We start from the raw sequence: 22,397 nt of genomic DNA, 5'->3' as shown, positions 1-22,397 counted from the left end.
TGAGCTGCAATACCAGATAATAAGATCGAGGCAACAGATCACAGCAGAGATTTAATGACGTATTGTCACTTTAACTTCTGGCACTCTCCAAGTGAATGGGAGATAAAGCAAAGTATGTGGCTTCTGTGTCCCTCCTAGTATATTGCTTAGTGCAGGCCGCAGTCAGTGGTTATTCGTTAACGGTGTGGGGTGTCGGACCCCCACTGATATTATAATGGTAACCTATCCTATGGATAGGCCATTAATCTCATTCCCAAACTATTTCTTTAAGGTTTATAGCACTGTGCAAGAAGACCACACAAGGGATAAGTTGCATCAAAAAAAGAGTTAAATCCCTTAAAAAAAAAAAAAAAAAATACCTCTACTCCCCTGATCTGGCCAATTTTTTTCATTTTGCGCTACGTTGTTCCATTGGAAATTGTTTACAATTGTTGCTTTTGTAGCACAATAGGAGAAATCTCTGCTTGTAGTGCCACTGAGCCGTTCTTCAGGCTTTCTCTGAGGGCGTACACTTTCACTCCTCCTTTCCAGATGCTGCCAATCATGGCTCGGTCATCTAATGGTTTGAGCCTTTTCTTAGCTCATGCTTTCACCCTTCCCGGACAGTGCCAATTACATCTACCGAGCTGTGATTGGCAGCGTCTGGGAGGAAGAGGCGCATGCTCCCAGAGAAGAATCTGAAGAAATGCCCACTTGTAATATAAGCAGAGATTTCACATATTGCACTCCAAAATAAATGTGGATATCTCTGCAGAGAAACGACGCAGAGCAAAACTGAAAGTAATGGTGAAACCAGGGGAGCTCGTGGATTTTTTATAAAAGATTTAACACAATTTTTTGAGCAAGTGACAGGTTGTCTTTTAAACAGGTTCTCCATGATTTTACAAAATCTGTCCTAAGTTAATGTTATAAATCTACATTAAATCCAGCCCCTTGGAGGTCCCGGCTACTTCCAGAAGTGATGACTACCTGTTTACCAGTCACCTGTTCTCTGCAGCTGATCACGCGAGCCGCAAGCCAAATATGATGACCAGAACGCCATCACTTCTATCTGTAATGACCACAGAGTTGCTGGAGTTTAGTTTCAAGGAGTAAGCAAGTTATCTCTCTAAACCATACCAGTCCCTACCCTGATGGAGATTTTGTAATGTTGTGGAAAACCCCTTTAAAACCTGTTTATTTTTACTTCTCCACGTGCTGCACAGGAACCAGAGCTGCATGGTGCCCTGCTGAGCTTTTGTGCCTCTTTGTTATATTAATTATATGCAATTATATTTCTATTAATACCTGTGTACTGTATGTGACACTGGATGAGATTAGCTATTGTGGTTCCTGCAACATATGAACACATCGCACCTGCATTAACCAGGTTGTCCTGAGATGCCCATAACCCAGGCATGACAATCCTCTGTATTTCACCCTCTGGCTAAATAGTTTGTTGTGATATATTACCAGACATTTGTGTACTGCAGAGAATACTGAATAAAAATAAGTGCAGCTAATATGGAGCTAGTTATTCATAGTAAGATATTTCTTCTCTCATTCTGCTCTGGGAAATGAAATCTACATGTTGTAATTTTAAAGGTCTGTTCTCAGATTTGACCCCTCAACTGCTGACAATGCTATATGGGTGATGTACATGGTCCTGTAGGTTTAATGACCAAAGAATCCCAAGTTTTAATCATCCCAGGACTGCGACCATAGAAGATCCTTGGGCGGCCCATTTAGGTGCAGTATCTCAGGCTCTCACCATTGGGTGCTGCCTAACCTCTCCTCTTGCTCTTGAGTGATGGATGTACCATCTAATTAGAATATACCTTGTACAGCGTAGTCTGTAACTTTAAGTGTTCAAGAATTTTGATACACATCTTTTACAGAGGATCTATCACCTCCTGGAAAACATCATGACTTAAAAGGAGTCTAAAATATAAAGCTTTTCTCAAATTTATATATTTTAGGAAAACTGAAAGATTCCTGTTGAATTGAGTTATAATAGCTCTGGCCCTTTAAGAATGGTAGGCTGAAGTTAGCTAAACTTAGCTCTTCAGTGTGTCACTATTTTGACAGCGGTGTGAGGCTTCTTGCCTCTGAGCAGAAAGAACTGTGTAGGGGAGACAGTCAGTGTGTAAGAAGGATTCCTGTGTATTATGGAGTAGCAGGAGCAAACTGGAAATGGTGGTGAGGAACAATCAGAGAAAAGGTATAATAGAAACAAATCACCAATTCTGCATTTATCACCCACTCCTGGTTTTGGCTCCCACGCCGAGAGAAAAAATACTGATGGTGGGGCCATGGCTTTACCATTTTACCGGCAGGTGTTTGCTTCTCTTGCAGATGAACCCTTAAGAAGCTGCTGTATTCTCCTACTTTATTTGGTTTGCATAATACTCAGGGTTGTCTTATTATACGGCTGATAACTATTAATTAACAATATGATGTAAAGTCCAGGTTCCTGGCAAATTTATGTTGATTCGCTGCCAGGGCTGTGGAGTCGGAGTCCGAATCGGAGTCGGTTTAAAATGGACTGACTCCAACTCCTAAAATATATAATGAATTGGGTACAGTAGTACAATGCAGTTTGTGGGGACTATTTTTTCATAAAAATTTGGGAAAGTTATGAAATGTCCTATTCCTGATCTAAGGGTCTAGACCAGGGGCCCTCAAACTTTTTAAACAGGGGGCCAGTTCACGGTCCCTCAGACCATTGGAGGGCCGGAATATAGTTTTAAAAAAAAACTATGAACAAATTACTATGCACACTGCACATATCTTATTTTGTAGTAAAAAAAAAACAATACAGAAACAAATACAATATTTAAAATGAAGAACAAGTAAACTTAAATTAACCGGTATTTCAATAGGCAGGTGAATGTCCCCAATAGGCAGGTGAATGTCCCCAATAGGCAGGTGAATGTCCCCAATGGGCAGGTAAATGTTCCCAATAGGCAGGCTGTTTCCCCCTTATAATGCCATATGCAGGCTGTTCCACCCCCATATAATGCGCCATTCAGCATGTCACCCCCCCCCCATATAATGCCCCATGCAGGATGGCCCTTTCCCCCCATATAATGCCCCATGCAGGATGTCACCTCCCATATAATGCCCCATGCAGGATATCACTCCCCTGTCTTTATAATGCCCCATGCAGCATGTCACCCCTGTCTTTATAATGCCCCATGCAGCATGTCACCCCCCCCCATATAATGCCACATGCGGCATGTCACCCCCCCCCCCCATATAATGCCACATGCGGCATGTCACCCCCCCATATAATGCCACATGAGGCATGTCACCCCCCCCCCATATAATGCCACATGCGGCATGTCACCCCCCCCCATATAATGCCACATGCGGCATGTCACCCCCCCCCCCATATAATGCCACATGCGGCATGTCACCCCCCCCCCCATATAATGCCACATGCGGCATGTCACCCCCCCCCATATAATGCCACATGCGGCATGTCACCCCCCCCATATAATGCCACATGCGGCATGTCACCCCCCCATATAATGCCACATGCGGCATGTCACCCCCCCCCCCCATATAATGCCACATGCGGCATGTCACCCCCCCCCATATAATGCCACATGCGGCATGTCACCCCCCCCCCATATAATGCCACATGCGGCATGTCACCCCCCCCCATATAATGCCACATGCGGCATGTCACCCCCCCCCATATAATGCCACATGCGGCATGTCACCCCCCCCCCCATATAATGCCACATGCGGCATGTCACCCCCCCCCCATATAATGCCACATGCGGCATGTCACCCCCCCCCCCATATAATGCCACATGCGGCATGTCACCTCCCCCCCATATAATGCCACATGCGGCATGTCACCCCCCCCCCATATAATGCCACATGCGGCATGTCACCCCCCCCCCCCATATAATGCCACATGCGGCATGTCACCCCCCCCCCCATATAATGCCACATGCGGCATGTCACCCCCCCATATAATGCCACATGCGGCATGTCACCCCCCCCCCCATATAATGCCACATGCGGCATGTCACCCCCCCCCCCATATAATGCCACATGCGGCATGTCACCCCCCCCCCATATAATGCCACATGCGGCATGTCACCCCCCCCCCATATAATGCCACATGCGGCATGTCACCCCCCCCCCATATAATGCCACATGCGGCATGTCACCCCCCCATATAATGCCACATGCGGCATGTCACCCCCCCATATAATGCCACATGCGGCATGTCACCCCCCCCCCATATAATGCCACATGCGGCATGTCACCCCCCCCATATAATGCCACATGCGGCATGTCACCCCCCCCCCCTATATAATGACCTATGCCTCAATACATTAAAAAAAAAAAAAAAATCCAATACTCACCTCACTTCTCACTTGCTGCTCTACTCTGGTCTGGACTCCAGTGTCGCGGCGGCGGCGTCCCGCTCTGCGCTGCCTGTGACAGCACTCGGGAGGGCACGGTGTAAAGACGTCACCGCACCCTCTGACCTGAGACGTCACAGGAAGCGCAGAGCAGGAAGACAGCGGATCTGCAGAGGCACGGGGAGCGGTAAGTATCCGGCTGCCGGGGCCCTGAGCAAGCGGGGGAGAAGGGCGGGCGCTGACGCCGCTCCCCTCTCCTCCGCCCATAGCCCGGCGGGCCGGATAAAAGTCCTCTGCGGGCCGCATGTGGCCCTCGGGCCGTAGTTTGAGGACCCCTGGTCTAGACTTTTAGCTGAGATGAATCTGTGCTACAGTAAATTTATCACTTGAACATGAGCCGTGTACGAGGGAGTCGCAGTTGAAGTTGGTGCCATGGAAATTGAGGAGTCGGAGGTTTGGCTTACCGACTCAATAGCCCTGGTCACTGCCCTTTGGGATGCATTGAAATAACTTGCCATGTTATAGATTCTCCACTAGTGAAATTGAGGGGGGAAAAAAGGTAAATTTGATTCTCCGATTGTATTCTATGGACTGATATGTTAACAAAACGGTGATCAGGCGAGATCCCAGCACAAGGCTCTGTCTATCAGATGCTATAAGGAATCTGGTGTCTCCCAGAGTAGAGTCTTGCCGGATTATGCGCTCATTTTTGCTAAAATGAAAGTAAAACCTGTGTTCCTGTAATACACTGGTAATCGTCTCATTAATCACATGTATTTGAAAAAAGAATTATAATTTTTTTCTGTCACTTCTTGTTTTTCTTATAACCCATAGGTTCTCTTCAAGGATAAATATTCCTGATGCTGCAGCATACCAAGGCGTATTAGAGGTTCTGAGTGTCATTACTAACACAGAACGTCTTCCAAGTATATTGATACAAATTCATATTAAAGGATCACTAGTGAGTTTTTTGTTTTCCCATGTGCTGGGTATCATGTATGTGAGTGGAATTAGTGTACTGACATATTGTTCTCACCGGCTGCCGTCCTCTCCTGGTATCTGCCAGGACCGGCTGAATCACACAGTGGTTGCTGTATGGAGAAGAGGTCACTTTCTGAATATTCTCAATGTGATTCTATGGGACTTCAGAATGAGACTCTGTAGCCGCGTTCTGAGTTCCATACACATACATTGAGATTGTAACATCTTCAACACACAGTGATCCGGGAGGTGGTAGAGGTCGTCATGTGACGCCAGAACGCGGCTCATACAGGGAGAAGATGGCGGCCGTGAGAGTGTTACTACACTAATTACTCACAAACATGATACCTAACACACAGGAAAATTCAATGTACTGCTCCTTTAACCTTGGAGCCTCATAAAACATTGTACTATTTCTCCTTTTAGGAACAGTTTGGGTAACAGAGCGGCAAGTGTCAGAAAAACAGATTTCACACACTGCCCTGCAGGCTCGTTGGCAGAAAGCAGATGCAGTGTATGATGCTGGTATTCTCTGAGCATTAGGCAGCTCTGCTGAAGATTGTGACGGACTGCGGCTCATCATTTACAGAACACCGACTGTAGGGAAGGCGACTACACCGTCATTTCTCTGCCTTTCTCTTACATTGTCCAAGTCACTTCAATTTTATAAAGAAACTAGTTTGGTTAACCAATCGCCATGTTTTTCTCATGTAAAGTAGGGGCATCACTTGGAAGCTCTCTTACATTATTCTAGAATGCTGCATATGTCCCTAATGTGCTCTACATAACAAAAAAAATAATGGACGTCTCTGGTCTTGATCCAGTGCCTCCTCTCTCTTTTTACGATCACTGTCCTCCTTCGCTGCTTCGTGTGGATGGCACATCCTATGCAATCCACACTGTGCCCTCCATCGCGCTCCTGCACAGGAATACTTCTCTCTGCCCTGCCGAGTGCACATGTGCGGGGAAAGGGCAAAAAGCACCAGTACATGCACACTACAGTACTTTGTCAGGGTAGAGAGCAGTATGCCTATGCAGAAGTGTGATGGAGGACATCGATCGTAAAAAAAGAGGAGGCGATGGACCAAGACCAGTGATGCCCATTGGACCAGACCACTGCTTAGGGGAGTATAGTAAAAGCTATTTTTTGTGTTATGCAACGTGCACTGGGGACATATATTCAGCATTCTAGAACGCTGTTTATGAGGGCGTACAGGTGCTGGCCCTACTTTATATGGGAAAAACCTGGTGACAGGTTCCCTTTAATGATTATAAGTTACTGATAATTTCTGGAAGTTGTGAAAGGGGTTTTCCTGTAAGAAGTATAAATACAGTGGTGGTCAAGCATGTAGCGCTATTCACCATCTGTGGAGCTTTCAGAAGCTGCCACGTGCTGTATTCAGGAAGCATATACACCGAAGAGAACAGCAGAGTAAATGCTCATCCGCCTTCATTCAAAGCTCTCGTCGCTGCAGTTGTGCAGTGAGGAACAATGTGAGGGCTTGGGACCCCAGTTCTAGTGATTACTGGATCCCCCAGTGGTCAGACATTCAACACATAGCCAGTTAATAGATAATTGTCAGTGTGTAGTCAGGCATGCCCAGGTTAATTTGTGCTTTAAAATATTCCCTCAGTCTAAAGTTTAACTGCATCCACAATGTGCTTTTAAGAATTTAGGGTTTAAGATTTCTCCTGGTTTTCTTCAATATATTCTTAAAGCACTATTCTTTTTTTCTTTTTTTTTTTTTTTTAATCACTGGTGGATTGGTAGCACTAATCTAAGTTCTCCGCCCTTAGTAATATACTTACCAGCCGCCGCCTTCTGCTCTTCCCATGCTTGGCTCTGGTCCCATTCCGCCATCTTGTAAGTCAATGTAAGTCTGAAAGTCCTTCTGGCTGCCATAGACTTGCATTTAGAAGTGACCACCGGCTCGCCCAGCAGGTCACAACTAGCAGAAGATGACTGGAGTGGCATGGAGAGCGGAAGGCAACTGGTATGTATATTACTAGGGGCAGGAAACATGCATTAGGGATATCACTCCAGTGGTGAAAAAGAAAACAAAAACACCGGAGTGGTGCCTTCATTCTGCATGCCTATGTAATTGTACTATTTCCAGTTCTTGCTCATGACCCTGCAAGCTTCCAAGAGAAGCTCCATAATTCTTCACTTTTTTCCTTCTTGACATCAGTTCTAAGGCTGCACGCCGGCTGAGACTTACACTGTCTGATCATACAGGGGGACCTGTCACTAGATCTGAGTGTGACCTGCTGCCAGGTTTATTGAAATCTCATTGTTGGGAACATCGATAACAAAGGACTCCAGAAATTAAATTACTTATTTAGACAGTGGTGAAGCAGAGAGTGCAGTCACATTTCTGTAGCTAATTCTTGCATGTGCTTTATTTAGGCACAGAATGGGGTGTGGAGAAATGTAGAATAAAATGAGTCACTCCTCCACAGTGGAAACGTTCAGTTCTGGGCCTCGTGGATTTTCCACAGTTCAGTGACTCATGCGGGAGAATGATTCTCTTATTTCGGCTTTGCCATATATGGGATCAGTGTTCTTTATGGAGACATAAGAGGGCAGCAAATACTCCAGTTCGTACAGCTATATTTAATTCCCTTTTCTTATGCTTCCAGCTACATTTAGTTTGTTCTGTAGCTATTCGCTGCAGTGTTACACTTGAATGGAATACAGATTTTACTTAAAGGGAACCTGTCACTTGATTCATGTTGTCCAAACCAGGATTGCTGCCAGGGATGTCTTTCTGAAAGCGAGACCATAGAAAGACACCGGACTAGTGCAATGCTGTACCCGGCTGGCTTCTTCCCTTTCCTGACCTGTTAATCATCTGAAATTGTGTGGAGGGGAAAAGCCAGCCTGGAGCCACACCGGATTAGTCAGGTCTCTCCCTATAGTTCTCAGTCGGCTTTTCAAACTGTTTTCTTTTAAACACTACAGCGTTTCATGGAAAGACATAGGCTCTGATTCATGTTCTCCTGGTCTGGGAAGCATGACTCAAGTGACAGGTTCCCTTTAACCTAACACATATGATTGTATATAGTTTCTGGTGTTTAGATATTCAAGGTATGGGAATGTGACCGACTTTGGCGGCTAACCACAATCTCTAGTATTGCTGAAGGTCATAGAAAGGACGTCCATCTAATATGTAATTTGTGTAATCTCCTTTAGAAATGTCTGGTGGATCTTTTAAAGGTGGACTGTGAAGAATAAGGGCTAGGAAAATAAATAGTAAAATCAAAAAGAAAAAAAGGATTGGGTGTTAAAATCTGGTGAACCAGGGTCACAATCCCTGCCGTAGGCACTTTATATACCTTGAATCACATTATGCAACAGTCTGAAAGTGAATTGGAAATTTTTGTTCCCATACTTGAAGAGAATCAGCCACCAGGTTTATGCTACACTATCTGAGGGTTCAGATACCTTGATTCCAGTAATTTGTCAGTTACTGGGCTCCTTGCTGTAGTTTTTATAAAATCACTTATCTGCTGTAGCTCTGCTAGTCCTCTCAGTGATGCACTCCTGTATAACCTCACCCTTCCCCTCCCCCAGTGATTGATTGTTTTCTGCCAATACCATGCATAGCTAGAAAGCTGCCGAATAGTAGATGTGGGTGGGAATAAGCAGAGCTCATGAATATTGAAGATTACAAAGCAGGATCTCATGAGGACGAGAACTAGCAGGATCTAAGCTAGTGATTTGTAAAAACAAGAAGCCCAAGATCTGGGTCTCTGCCTCTACTTTATGCAGTGCTCAGTTGGGGCAGTAAAATCTTGGCGACAGTCTCTTTTTAAAGGGAATCTGTCACCAGTTTTTTGCTAGTTAATCTGAGAGCAACATGATATAGGGACAGAGACCCTGATTCCAGCAATGTCGCTTACTTTGCTGATTGCTGCAGTTTTGATTAAAAAATGTTTTCTCTGCTGCAGATCTACCAGTTCTCTGAATCCTGAGCTCTGTATAACCCCTCCCACACCACTGATTGGCAGCTCTCAGTGTACTCTGTGCATAGGCTGAAAGCTGCCAATCAGTGGTGGGGGCGGGGCTCTACCGAGCTTATGAATGTGAAGGACTACATGGCAGCAGGTTTACTAGTCCTCTAGTGATAACATCACTGTTTTATCAGCATGAGATTATGAAAACTACAGCAAGCAGCCCAGTAGATGACACACCGCTGGAATCAGGACCGTTGTCCCTACATTATACTGCTCTCAGATTAGGTGGTAAAAACCTGATGATGGATTCCCCTAAAGTAAAATCATTGTCATTACAGTAGTCTTACTACAGGGTAGGTGTTTTGAGGAAATGTTACTTTTTTTACAACTTTTATATCACTTGCATGTGTTTTTGTTTGCAAACATTTTACCAATGTCAAAGAACAATATTTTCTTTGAGGTCAGGTAACACATGAAAGAGCGACTGTTTACATGCCTGGGATTTATTTTCAATCTATTAATTTCCAGGCATGATATAATTTAGTTAGTTTATCTATGTCATACAAAATTAAATCCCCCATACACATTACACTAAGGTCGGGCAAACCCGCCAATATCGATGTGTTCGGCCAACAGTCTGTACAACAGATAATTGTCAGGGGAGATAAGGGTCCGGAGAGTTTGATTTAAAACTGCCGATCCTTTTGTTCTCTAATATATAAGCCGCCCCTGTGTATGGGAGAGTTGGGCAAGAGAGCTGCAGGCCAAACCTTCGTTTCACCGACGGCTATCTAAAGGGTATGGGCGGCATTGGTCATCACTTCCTAACAAAGTGAAGTAAAATACAGGAATCCTAAAGTCATCACATTTTTTCTTCTATGCAAACAACTCAAGACACTACAAATAGTTTCTGGTCTGTCCTCATATCCCAAGTCATTTGGTAAGGACCTTCAAAGAGTCGATTATTGACTTTTACTATTGCTACCTCCAATGAGCGGCACTAGATTTCCTGTTCTTTTACTCTCTGAAAGAGGCTATTTGCATATTTAAATTTATCATAATTCTATCTACGCCAAGTTGGCACTCTCCACAGGGATAAACTCTACCGCTTATGCTCCCTGTAATATACAGATGTAAGTCTGGTGTAACTGCAATGCAAAAGCAAGCATACGTGAAAGCTGCAACTTCACCCCTGCAGGAGCTAAGATTCATCGGCACTCTCAAGCTATATGTCTTGACACTGATGCCAAGAAAATCCCTCGGTAGACAAATTACACTTATTCCTAAGGTCCCATTCATATAATGGAGGCCAAGTGTGTCCACTTGGCCTACTGCGGTATTATCTATCAAAATCCTTTTTTTTTTTCAATTGGAAAGGAAAGCGCAGTAAACTACTTTTCTACACACAAAGGTCAATTGCTGATAGAAAGCATATTGTGCTGTATAAGTTTTTGCATGGTCCTATGTCAGGGCCTTCTGTTGGAGGTATTTAGAAAATCTTCCAAATAATTCTTCTAACTGGTAGATGTAATACAGTATTTACAGTTCAGTGGAAACATGGGGTTTATCTAATTTGATAGATAATTTTTACTTAGTGATTTGCAGATTGTTTATTTAGCATATTATGTTGTCTTCCCCTCCCCGCCTCTACTGTCTCACTTGCTACCCACGGGCTGTACTAGGTGTAATCCATCTCTGGCCTCAGACATTGACAGATTACAGGAATTCGGGAGGTGTCTTTGTCTCTGTGTTCCTGGCCTGAATTCTGTCAAACCAGTCTTGTCAGAGAGGTAATGGACAAGGTGGTCGCCCAAGCTCGATAACACTCCATTAACACAGGAGACTTCAATACTTATGAATGGGGAGAGGACAGTAGGCTGATGCCAGATACCCCTGGAAGCAGCTACTCTCCATTAAGAACAGTAGAAACATAGTGAAATTCAACATGCCCCATGATTTTTTTCCACTCTGCCAGGTGAAGGCTGTTTCAAGCACTTTAATCAGGTGATATTTGATATGTGATATCCGTGTCCTTCAGATACTTTTCTCCTAGCAGTCTGTAAATTGTTGGAATATTTAAACTTCTGTTTGGAAAATACATAAAGTCACCTCGTGTTATTTGAAGTTCACTAACGTTTATCTCACATGTTCTTTATTTGGTAAACAAAGACAGGGATCTGGTGATCAGCGGGGCCCATGATGTATCTGCTGACTGCTCCCCTCACCAATGCTACTTCTGTGGTCTTAGATCTTAGTCAGATGTTTCTCTGGTTACTGTAGAACAATGATCAGCATTTCATAGATGTTTTAACTTTTACTCACAAATACATCAAGTTTATGTAAAGACTCAATATTTACCGTGTTGACCCATATTTTTTCAAGATAGCTGCAATTCTCTCCCTGGCAGCTGGTTATCAGCTTCTGGGCCAAATCCTGACTGATGGCAACCAATTCTTACCTAATCAGTGCTTGGAGTTTATCACAATTTCTATGGCTTTATTTGTCCACCTGCTATTAGAGGATTGACCATAGATTCTCAATGGGATTCCTGGCATAAGTCCTAAATTTCAATGTGTTTTTTTTTTCACTGAACCTCTGTTATCACACTTGCCTTATGACATCGTGCTAAATCATGCTGGAAAAAAATGTTGTTAATCACCAAATTGCTCCTGGGAGAAGTTGGTCTTGGGCGATGTTTAGATTCCAGTCTTTTTTCATGGCCGTGTTTTTAGGCAAAATTGTAAGTGAACTCACTGCCATGGATAAAAAAGCAGCCTCACACATGAATGGTATCAGGATTCTGCAGAGCCTCCAAAAGCCTTTGCCTCGCTGTGCATTCAGTTGCCTTGATGCCTTGTCAATCTCTGACAGTGGCATTTACAGTGAGCGCGCCCCGTGTGGCTGCGCCATTCAAAGCTTTCATTGCCCCACACCCACGATGCGCCAGTGGTTTACCTTGATGTGGTTCTGCTGTCATAACAGTACTACTATGAAGATCAGCCTTTTCTCTGCTATAAATCTAGCAGTGCTCAGAATGCTGAGCTCTGCGTAACCCCGACCACTCCACTGGTGATAGGGGCAGAGTTACACAGGAGGCACAAGACAATTAGTCCTGTAGTGATGATAATCTCCTTCTGATTAAAACACTGATGTTATTGAATTGGCAACACACAGATTTGTATGTGTGACACACCTGGAATGAGGCTCTCAGCCCTTACATCATGCTGTTCTCAGATTGTCGCAAAAACCTGCTTACTGATTCTATTTTAACTCATTACGCTGTAATGAGGAAAAAAATACACAAGAATTGTTTTTGGGGTTTTTTTGTGCCACAACTCTAAATAAATGCAATAAGAAGCAATCAAAATGGTATCAATAAAAATATCAACTCGCCACACATGAAACAAGTACTCTCACAGTTCCATCAACCAAAAACTGAAAGTTACAGGCCTTTTAAAATAGTGACACAAGTGAAAAAAAACAAAAAATAAAATAAATCTATATATATATATATATATATATATATATATATATATATATATATATATATATATATATATATATATATATATATATATATATATATATATATCAAGAGAATGCCAAGAGTGTGCAAAGCAGTCATCAAAGCAAAAGGTGGATACTTTGAAGAACCTAGAATATAAGACATATTTTCAGTTGTTTCACACTTTTTTGTTAAGTGTATAATTCCACGTGTTAATTCATAGTTTTGATGCCTTCAGTGTGAATGAAAAACCTTTAAATAAGAAGGTGTGTCCAAACTTCGCATCCCCTGGACACCAAGCCTGTGCACAACATAGTTTATAAAAACACTTTTCTCTGCAGTAAAACCTCTACCATGGGCCATACAGGTATGTATAGATTTACTTTTCTATACCCTTTATGCCCAGAGTAGAGGTCTGCTAACTCCCAGGGGGTGACGGCTTCCTTTTAAACTCGTAGTGTGGCTGGCTCACTGCGTGCGGAGGCTTGAAAATAAGACAGTGTTTTATACTGTAATTTGTTTCATATGCTAGCCTCAGGACAGGGTGTTAGCTAGTGCTGCAATCTGTGCTGTGTCTTGGTGTACTGATTTCGCCTCTTATCAGAGAGATGATACAGGTTAGGAAAGCTTTCTTCATACTTCATCTAGTAATATAGAACAGAACTGTTCAACTAGTTGACATCCATTATTTATTTATTTTTTTATCCTGTCCACCACAAGACTTCTGATAGACAGAGGATCAAATACTTGTTGTCTGCCTAGTAATGCACATGTCATCCCTCCAACAAGGGCTGTGGAGTCAGTAAGCCAAACCACCGACTGAGACTCCTCAATTTCCCTGACTGACTCCACAGTCCTGCCTCACTACTGAGTGTGTACATAAAGTGCAGCACAGATTCATGTCACCTAAAAATATTTATACAAGTCCTCAAAATAACAGAGGATCCCTTCATGTACAAAACATTAAACCTACAGAGGATAATGATGGAACAGTTGATCCAAAATATTCAATAAAAATCAATTTTATTCAAAGTTATGCAAAATTAGATAAAATACTTTTTAAAAGACATATCCAGACATGCTACAAGAAACATAGAAAGGAGCCCTGTATTTCAATACAAATATAATATATCAAGCTAACTAGCAATATTCTAAATCTGAGACTCTTGTGACAATCATAGCATGCAGTAAGGGAGCTGTTCTGTTGGCACTGGCTCTCCCGGCCTCTTCATTCTCCCCTCCTTCGGACAAATCAGACATTCGGAGGGAGTGAGATCTACAGCTGTTCTCTCACTTCCTCTGGATGTCTGATTTGTCTGAATAGGGGAGAATGAAGAGGCTGGGAGAGCCAGTGCCAACAGAACAGCACCTGCACCAGAAGTAAGTATAGCTGTTACCATTTTTAAAGGGGGAATGTATTGAATGAGAAGGAATTGTCCAAGTAATGGACAACCCCTTTAAATATGTCTGCGATTTCACAGTCCAAGGTATGTTCACACTGATTTCAGCACACATTCTCCACATGAAATGGGTCACTTATTGAAGCAGATCTGCAGCACAAATTGGAGGGTCTGCCTCGGATTTTCTTGCACATCTGCATCAGGTTTAACAACTTTAAAGAATCAGTTGTGTGAACATGGCTTGAAAGAGAAGAGCTAACAATGCATTGAGACAAAAGTTCTTCGAGAACAGTCTTGGGAACGGCTATAGACAGAAGTTAGCAAGTTTGGTGTTGAAAACCTTGTTAGGGACCAGTGAGCCAAACTTTATCTCCCAACAATCAGTTCCTGACCTTGCTTATCTTGTAATTGAATGGACAATGATCCATACTGTCAGGGGATGGTGAAAGCAGCAAAGACTGTAACCAATGTCAATGGTTTTGTAAGATCTTCTGCTGGTGCATATGGGGGTCTTGTTTTGGTGTCCACATACTTCTGGCCATGTCGAGTATGGGTTTGTGCTGATGTGTTGCACTCACTGTTTGCATGTAATCATACTCTTAGTGTTAATCTGCACTAACCTCTAATACCTGGCATTCTGCATCAGATTTACCTACCTATAAAGAAGTTGTGACATGAACAGGAAAGACTGTTTTTTTATATGTATTACTAAATACTTTGTCAGACTCTTCTCATGAATATCAAATTGTCCAATTCTGTGAGTGGCATCCAAGAGAAATCCCAATCACACTGCATACATCCAATTTTCTTTCACTGCTGGAGTTCACAAAATCTTGAGTAACTTTTTCACATTGTCAGTGGGGATGACCTGTATATTGCTATCTGTCCTCTTTTATGATGAACAGGTGGTGGTAAAGTTGACCTCTATTCTTTTTAATAGAATCTGATTAATCTGTCCAGGCGGTAGTCTGGCAACATGTTTCTCTCAGATTATAGGGTTCAAAGCTGGGTCAGGACAAAAATCCCATGCTCAGTCTGTCAAGGCACCTTTTTGAAGGACATTATGTTCCAGTAAAATGTATGCTGTGTATTGTAAAGAAGGTTCATTAGGCTTTCTTCACATCTTCACTAGTTATTTCCAGATTTGTGTTCTGTTACATGAGAAGAAATGTCAGAAAAAAATGGCAATGATGGAACTGTCACATATCGGAAACCAACAGTGCTCGACAGACTCCATTGACTATGATGTGGTTCATCAGGTTTCTGTCATGGTGGCTGACATTTTAATAGATACAATAGAGCAGAATGCTGCATTATTTTGTTGAGCATTTGTGGCAGAATCTACAAAAGAGCCTCCGTCATAGATGTGATTGTAGCCTTACCTTTTACTTTAGTAATCTGGTGTTATACGTGCCTCAACATTGAAATTGCAACATCAAGAAGGACTTGCAGTAAGGTTATGTAAATGGTAAGTGTTGGGTGTCGGTAAGAAATGCAAATCATCCCATTCGCATCTACCTCTGGCTCCAATCTGTGGCATGAGGGAGGGGGCTTAAAAGCCTGATTGAAAGAATTTTTTTTTTCATTTAGCCACATACTTCCTCAAAAATTGGATCAAGCCTTGTGGGATGATTGTGTGATGCCAGCTGACATGCTAATTATCGCCACTTGATGCAAACTGAGTGATGCAGAATCTTTTAACTGAGAGACGTTGTTGTATCCAGGGCTGTGGAGTCGGTAAGCCAAACCTCCGGCTCCGACTCCTCAATTTCCACGACTCCCTCATACATGGCTCATGTTTAAGTGATAAATTTACTGTAGCATAGATTCATCTCAGCTAAAAGTCTAGACCCTTAGATCAGGAATAGGACAGACATTTATAGGACCTTTCATAACTTTCCCAAATTCTTATGAAAAAATATTCCCCACAAACTGCATTGAACTACTGTACCCAATTTATTATATATTTTAGGAGTTGGAGTCGGTCCATTTTATTCCGACTCCACCAAAATGGACACAGATTCCATGACTCCGACTCCACAGCCCTGGATTTATCACTCCGGCAGATCGCATCCAGTGTAGGCTGAGATGTTGGCACTGATCAGCGTTGTATGCCCCAACTAGAAAGACAGCAAGAGGTGCACAGAGGCGAAACTCGGCACAGACAAACTGTCAGATTACAAGAATGGTTTCTCCAAAGTTTCTCAGGAGCCATTTTTCAACACTACAATGCCAGGCTGCAAGTTGCCTGTACTACTCTGAGCAGCCTGCATGGCCTAAACATCCTACCATGGTCTGCAGCATGTCCGGATTTGTCTCCCATTAAGCACATCTTGTCATTGGTCAGCAATTGTAAAGGGAGCTGCCAACAGCAGATCTTGATGATTTGCCCGAGTGCATTCAGCGTGGCAGAACATACGTCAGACAACTAGCATTAATCTCTTTGATGGCAGCCAAGGCGTGTAAGTGCGGGAATTTGTGTGTGACACTCACAATTGATACTGAATAAATTGAGATGTTTTCGAAAATGTTTCCATTCTTTCATCATTTGCATATCAATAAAATGTCTATCAATTCTGTGATTTCCATAACTCCAAGACTTTTCCTTCTTGGTGTGGTAATTTCAATATTGAGGAGTGTACACATTGTAACAAATTCTGACTTTATTTTATTAATCTCATTCTGAAACATCTCGAATTTGCAATTTACATGCTCAGATCTTTTCATTGAAATCCTAAATAACAGCATTTGTATATCTTTTCACGCTTTTCTGAGCATTTTTTTTATATTGGAAGATACTATTGCATAGTTAATGTATGCGGAGGGCATCTGTGTCTAACCCTGCACAATCAGGATCACTATCACTGTGGTCCCTCTTTGTTACAACACTTTCAAAGGAAGAAGAATTATGAGGGAGAAAGCTAGAAAAAGGACCCGTATATTTTAAAATGGGGGAACATCATTCATTAAAGGGGTTTTCTGGGCTTGACATAATTTTCTGCATTCCCGTGCTGTTATATTCGTGAATCCTGGCATTTTGCAAACCCCTCAATTATCAGACTGAGCAGGTGGTCACATGCTGAGTAGTTCTTACCTGTTCTTCAATAGACCATTGAGAGAAGTGGGTGAAAAACCAGTTGGCAGGTGACCACCAACTTAATCTGGCGATTTAGGAAATCTTGATAGTGTGTGTATAATGCACACTGTCAGAATTCTCCATCCTACAGTCACATAATGACTGCGGAAATTTTACCTCACGCCCAGAAAACCTCTTTAGTAAATCTGTCCCAATATTTTTTTTAATGTGTTTGTATCAGGACCTGGCGCAAAAGGTTTGTGTGTTACACCTATTTAAAAAGCAAATGACCAAAAATAAAAAATAATTGACTGCACCTAGCCAACCCGTTGGGCTCTCTAGCATTGTAAGGGGGGTGTGGATTAATGTCACATGAGCAAGCATTGCAGCCGATTAGCGGTTGTTGATCAGCTGCAGTCTTCACCATTCCATCAGTGCAGACCCCCACGCTGACTGAATAGTGAAGGCTGCTGCAGTGTTCCTGTAGTAAAATCTGCTTCTTTCTCCATTCATTCCTATTGAACTTGCCATTCACTCAGCTAAAAAAGTCAACGGACAGCCCAGTGAGGTGTCTGGTCACAATGTATTATACTCTGTGGGGGTAGAGCAGATGGAGACAGATTGTGCAGAGATTTCTAACAAGTCTTTTACCTCACCCAAGAGCTGGAATCACATGTACAATTCTCAGTACTTCTGTATATTGTAATTCAGGCTGCTTCTTCTGTCTGTGTGCTAAATAATGAAGAGCAGGAATCCCTCTGTGTGCTGTGTATTTGGAGAGATCACTGCAGCTAATCTCCTTCCACCAGCCCAGAAGCAATTGTAAGTGACAATAGAGAACCTGCAGAGGGAAATACCACAGCCAGAAATACACCATTTATCCTAAAACATTATGTGAATGTAGTTACTCTTTAACGTATAAGTAAATTGACAATTGCCTTTTAATTGCATGTTTATCTGAAGCCATAACTTATTCCTCTATTTCCAGGTGTGGCCGATGGAGTGGGTGGATGGCGAGATTATGGAGTTGACCCATCTCAGTTTTCCGAGACCCTTATGCGCACATGCGAACGTTTGGTTAAAGAAGGACGGTTTGTGCCAACGAACCCTGTTGGGATCCTGACCTCAAGCTACTGTGAGCTGCTCCAGAACAAAGTACCTTTATTAGGTAAATAGTATGACTGATGATGTTAGTATTCTCTGGTATAAAATGTTTGGAGTAGTAAATTAGTTTTCATTTAATATTTTTAATATGTGAAAACAATATGGTACTGCAGCCATGGACAAATCTTAGCCAGGTCTAGGAGGCCGCAACGACTGCACAACCGGATTGAGGAATAAACTGCACTCATAAGAGGCCATGTCCTTGCTTCCTAATCACTTCCCAGCAAACAGAGTAGAATCCCTGCAATAGTAGTTGTCACTTGAGCTTATTCAGCTGGAACCTAGTCTGCAGGTTTTGGTTCAGTCCGATGCTATATATATGTATAATATATATATATATATATATATATATATATATATATATATATATATATATATATATATATATATATATATATGTATATGTATAATATATATATATATATATGTATAATATATATATATATGTATAATATATATATATATATATATATATATATATTTATTAGTGGCACAAATATGTCCTATAATGTCTGGACCAATGCCCTCAGCTGTACCAACTTTTCTCTGGAGGGTTAAATCCTTTTAAGAAAATGCAATATGCAACATATCAGGAATTGCAATCCTGTTATATTACACTTTGTCCTGAAGGGGGAGGTTCAATTAAGTGATTTGGGGTCTGTTAAAGATTTACTTAGAGACCAATGCGTTCCAGGATTTTGTTTACAGAATCATTCTCTCCTAGTCTAAAATGACTTCTCCACAGATGTAGAAATAGGCATTTTGGTGATACATGCTCTGTGTTCGATTTCACATCTCGATGAAATACAGAGGAAGGATTTGATAAATTTGAGCTAGACAGGAGTCTGTCCTGTATATGCTCATTCTTAGCTGAAGAAGCATTGTATAATGAATTTGTGGTGGTGTGGAGTAAGTCTTGAGTGGATTATTTTAGTTACCTCCGCTCTTTATAAATATAGTTTCATATATATGTATGTATGTATGTGTGTGTGTATATATACAACTGCTGGAAATTAGGAGAATGTGTGTGTGCATTAACACCTATAATCCAAATGTCACCCAAACAATGGCCCAAGGAGAACAGTACAGTACATCTAGAAATCCCCTAAAGCTAAGATCGCTGCAACACAACAATATACAAATCATTATTTTGGTAAATTCTTTATAATCACACTGGGGTCTGAGGCAGGGCTGCTTCACATCATGTCCATTACTTGCCTGCAATGACGTCTGTCCTGGTATTTCAGTTGTACTTGAGTTTCATTGTCGCAGTCATTCCGGGGTATTTGCCTATTTTGTAGTATACTTTTTTTTCATACAGGTATCAGTGGCAGATAATAGCCTCCTTCTTTCATCGCTGATTTTATTAAGTATTTCATAAAATGTGCATTTCTTATGAAAGTAGTGAACATAGTACTCTTTATGTTGTATTGTGTTGATCTCTAACATGCAAGGCAGGCACCACAACATAAATACCTGTGCTCTTGTGAGCAGTGTAAAGGAAACTAAGCAAAATAACACAACAAATAGATACATTGTAAAAACAAGGCACATCCTATTACCAAAGTAAATGTGCAAAAAAAAGTGCACAAATTGTATTTATAGATTTTTAAAAACCCCAATATAGGGAAGACAAACCTAAGATAAAACACAATGCACACGAGTATAAACAAAAAGGTACAAGATATAACCACTGTTGTAGCCGAAAATGAGCAGACACAATATTCTGATCATGGGATTAAGCATCCAATAGTGATGATGGGCCAGACCGTGCTATAAAAAGCCTAAACAAATGGAAACACATAATATATGTGAAAAAGGAGGCCTATGGATGGTTAAAGAAAAAGATGGAGTATATGTAGTTGTAACAGACAGAGGAAATCTATCAAATTCCAAATAAGAAGTGAAGTACAGTACAGACCAAAAGTTTGGACACACCTTCTCATTTAAAGATTTTTCTGTATTTTCATGACTATGAAAATTGTACATTCACACTGAAGGCTTCAAAACTATGAATTAACACATGTGGAATTATATACTTAACAAAAAAGTGTGAAACAACTGAAAATATGTCCTATATTCTAGGTTCTTCAAAGTAGCCACCTTTTGCTTTGATGACTGCTTTGCACACTCTTGGCATTCTCTTTATGAGCTTCAAGAGGTAGTCACCGGAAATGGTCTTCCAACAAACTTGAAGGAGTTCCCAGAGATGCTTAGCACTTGTTGGCCCTTTTGCCTTCACTCTGCGGTCCAGCTCACCCCAAACCATCTCGATTGGGTTCAGGTCTGGTGACTGTGGAGGCCAGGTCATCTGGCGTAGCACCCCATCACTCTCCTTCTTGGTCAAACAGCCCTTACACAGCCTGGAGGTGTGTTTGGGGTCATTGTCCTGTTGAAAAATAAATGATGGTCCAACTAAACGCAAACCGGATGGAATAGCATGCCGCTGCAAGATGCTGTGGTAGCCATGCTGTTTCAGTATGCCTTCAATTTTGAATAAATCCCCAACAGTGTCACCAGCAAAGCACCCCCACACCATCACACCTCCTCCTCCATGCTTCACGGTGGGAACCAGGCATGTAGAGTCCATCCGTTCACCTTTTCTGCGTCGCACAAAGACACAGTGGTTGAAACCAAAGATCTCAAATTTGGACTTATTAGACCAAAGCACAGATTTCCACAGGTCTAATGTCCATTCCTTGTGTAGTTTAGCCCAAGCAAGTCTCTTCTGCTTGTTGCCTGTCCTTAGCAGTGGTTTCATAGCAGCTATTTTACCATTAAGGCCGGCTGCGCAAAGTCTCCTCTTAACAGTTGTTGTAGAGATGTGTCTGCTGCTCGAACTCTGTGTGGCATTGACCTGGTCTCTAATCTGAGCTGCTGTTAACCTGCGATTTCTGAGGCTGGTGACTCGGATACTTATTCTCAGAAGCAGAGGTGACTCTTGGTCTTCCTTTCCTGGGGCGGTCCTCATGTGAGCCAGTTTCTTTGTAGCGCTTGATGGTTTTTGCAACCGCACTTGGGGACACTTTCAAAGTTTTCCCAATTTTTTGCACTGACTGACCTTCATTTCTTAAAGTAATGATGGCCACTCCTTTTCTTTAATTAGCTGCTTTTTTCTTGCCATAATACAAATTCTAGCAGTCAATTCAGTAGGACTATCAGATGTGTATCAACCTGACTTCTGCACAACACAACTGATGGTCCCAACCCCATTTATAAGGCAAGAAATCCCACTTATTAAACCTGACAGGGCAGACCTGTGAAGTGAAAACCATTCCCGGTGACTAGCTCTTGAAGCTCATCAAGAGAATGCCAAGAGTGTGCAAAGCAGTCATCAAAGCAAAAGGTGGCTACTTTGAAGAACCTAGAATATAAGACATATTTTCAGTTGTTTCACACTTTTTTGTTAAGTATATAATTCCACATGTGTTAATTCATAGTTTTGATGCCTTCAGTGTGAATGTACAATTTTCATAGTCATGAAAATACAGAAAAATCTTTAAATGAGAAGGTGTGTCCAAACTTTTGGTCTGTACTGTATATGAGATGTAACGTGAAAAATAGTTCTCTTTTCATAGAAAAGAGAGGAAAAAGTCTCTGATGCAGGGGATTTATAGGAGGGAGAGTGTATATGTATAAAAGTGCATTTACACTGCACAATTATCGTGAACAAGCTTTCTTAGGAACGCTCATTCTAGATTATTGTGCAGTCAAAACTGGCTGCCAATCACCTGATGAACGAGCAAAGCGTTCGTTCGGGTGAAATGATCTTTTGTTCTCGGCAGCGCATCAACAGGACTTGCACTTCTGAGAACAAGTGGAGTCTGCCTTTGGATGGATTGCCTCCACCCATCCTGAGAATAGGCAGTGCTGATATTTTATACTTTATGCATCCTAAATCGGCACTGCGTTCTTTTATTCTCTGGATGGTGGCAGCCCAAGAGGTTGGA

General features: G+C 42.0%; 1 protein-coding gene across 1 annotated transcript in view; it reads left to right on the top strand.

The window, feature by feature from the left end:
* The window catches only part of PPTC7 (protein phosphatase targeting COQ7), a 35,874-nt gene that overhangs the window by 1,956 nt on the left and 11,521 nt on the right, over positions 1 to 22,397 (top strand). Inside the window, exon 2 of the mRNA XM_073676311.1 lies at positions 18,272 to 18,451. Coding sequence (XP_073532412.1) covers positions 18,272 to 18,451 — 180 coding nt within the window. The remainder of the gene's footprint in view (positions 1 to 18,271; positions 18,452 to 22,397) is intronic.

The sequence above is a fragment of the Phyllobates terribilis genome, unplaced genomic scaffold (genome assembly GCF_046119375.1).
Source record: "Phyllobates terribilis strain yellow unplaced genomic scaffold, ASM4611937v1 Scaffold_1__5_contigs__length_1240528914, whole genome shotgun sequence".
In the NCBI taxonomy this organism is placed as follows: domain Eukaryota; kingdom Metazoa; phylum Chordata; class Amphibia; order Anura; family Dendrobatidae; genus Phyllobates; species Phyllobates terribilis.
This window is presented reverse-complemented; position numbering and strand designations above follow the sequence as displayed.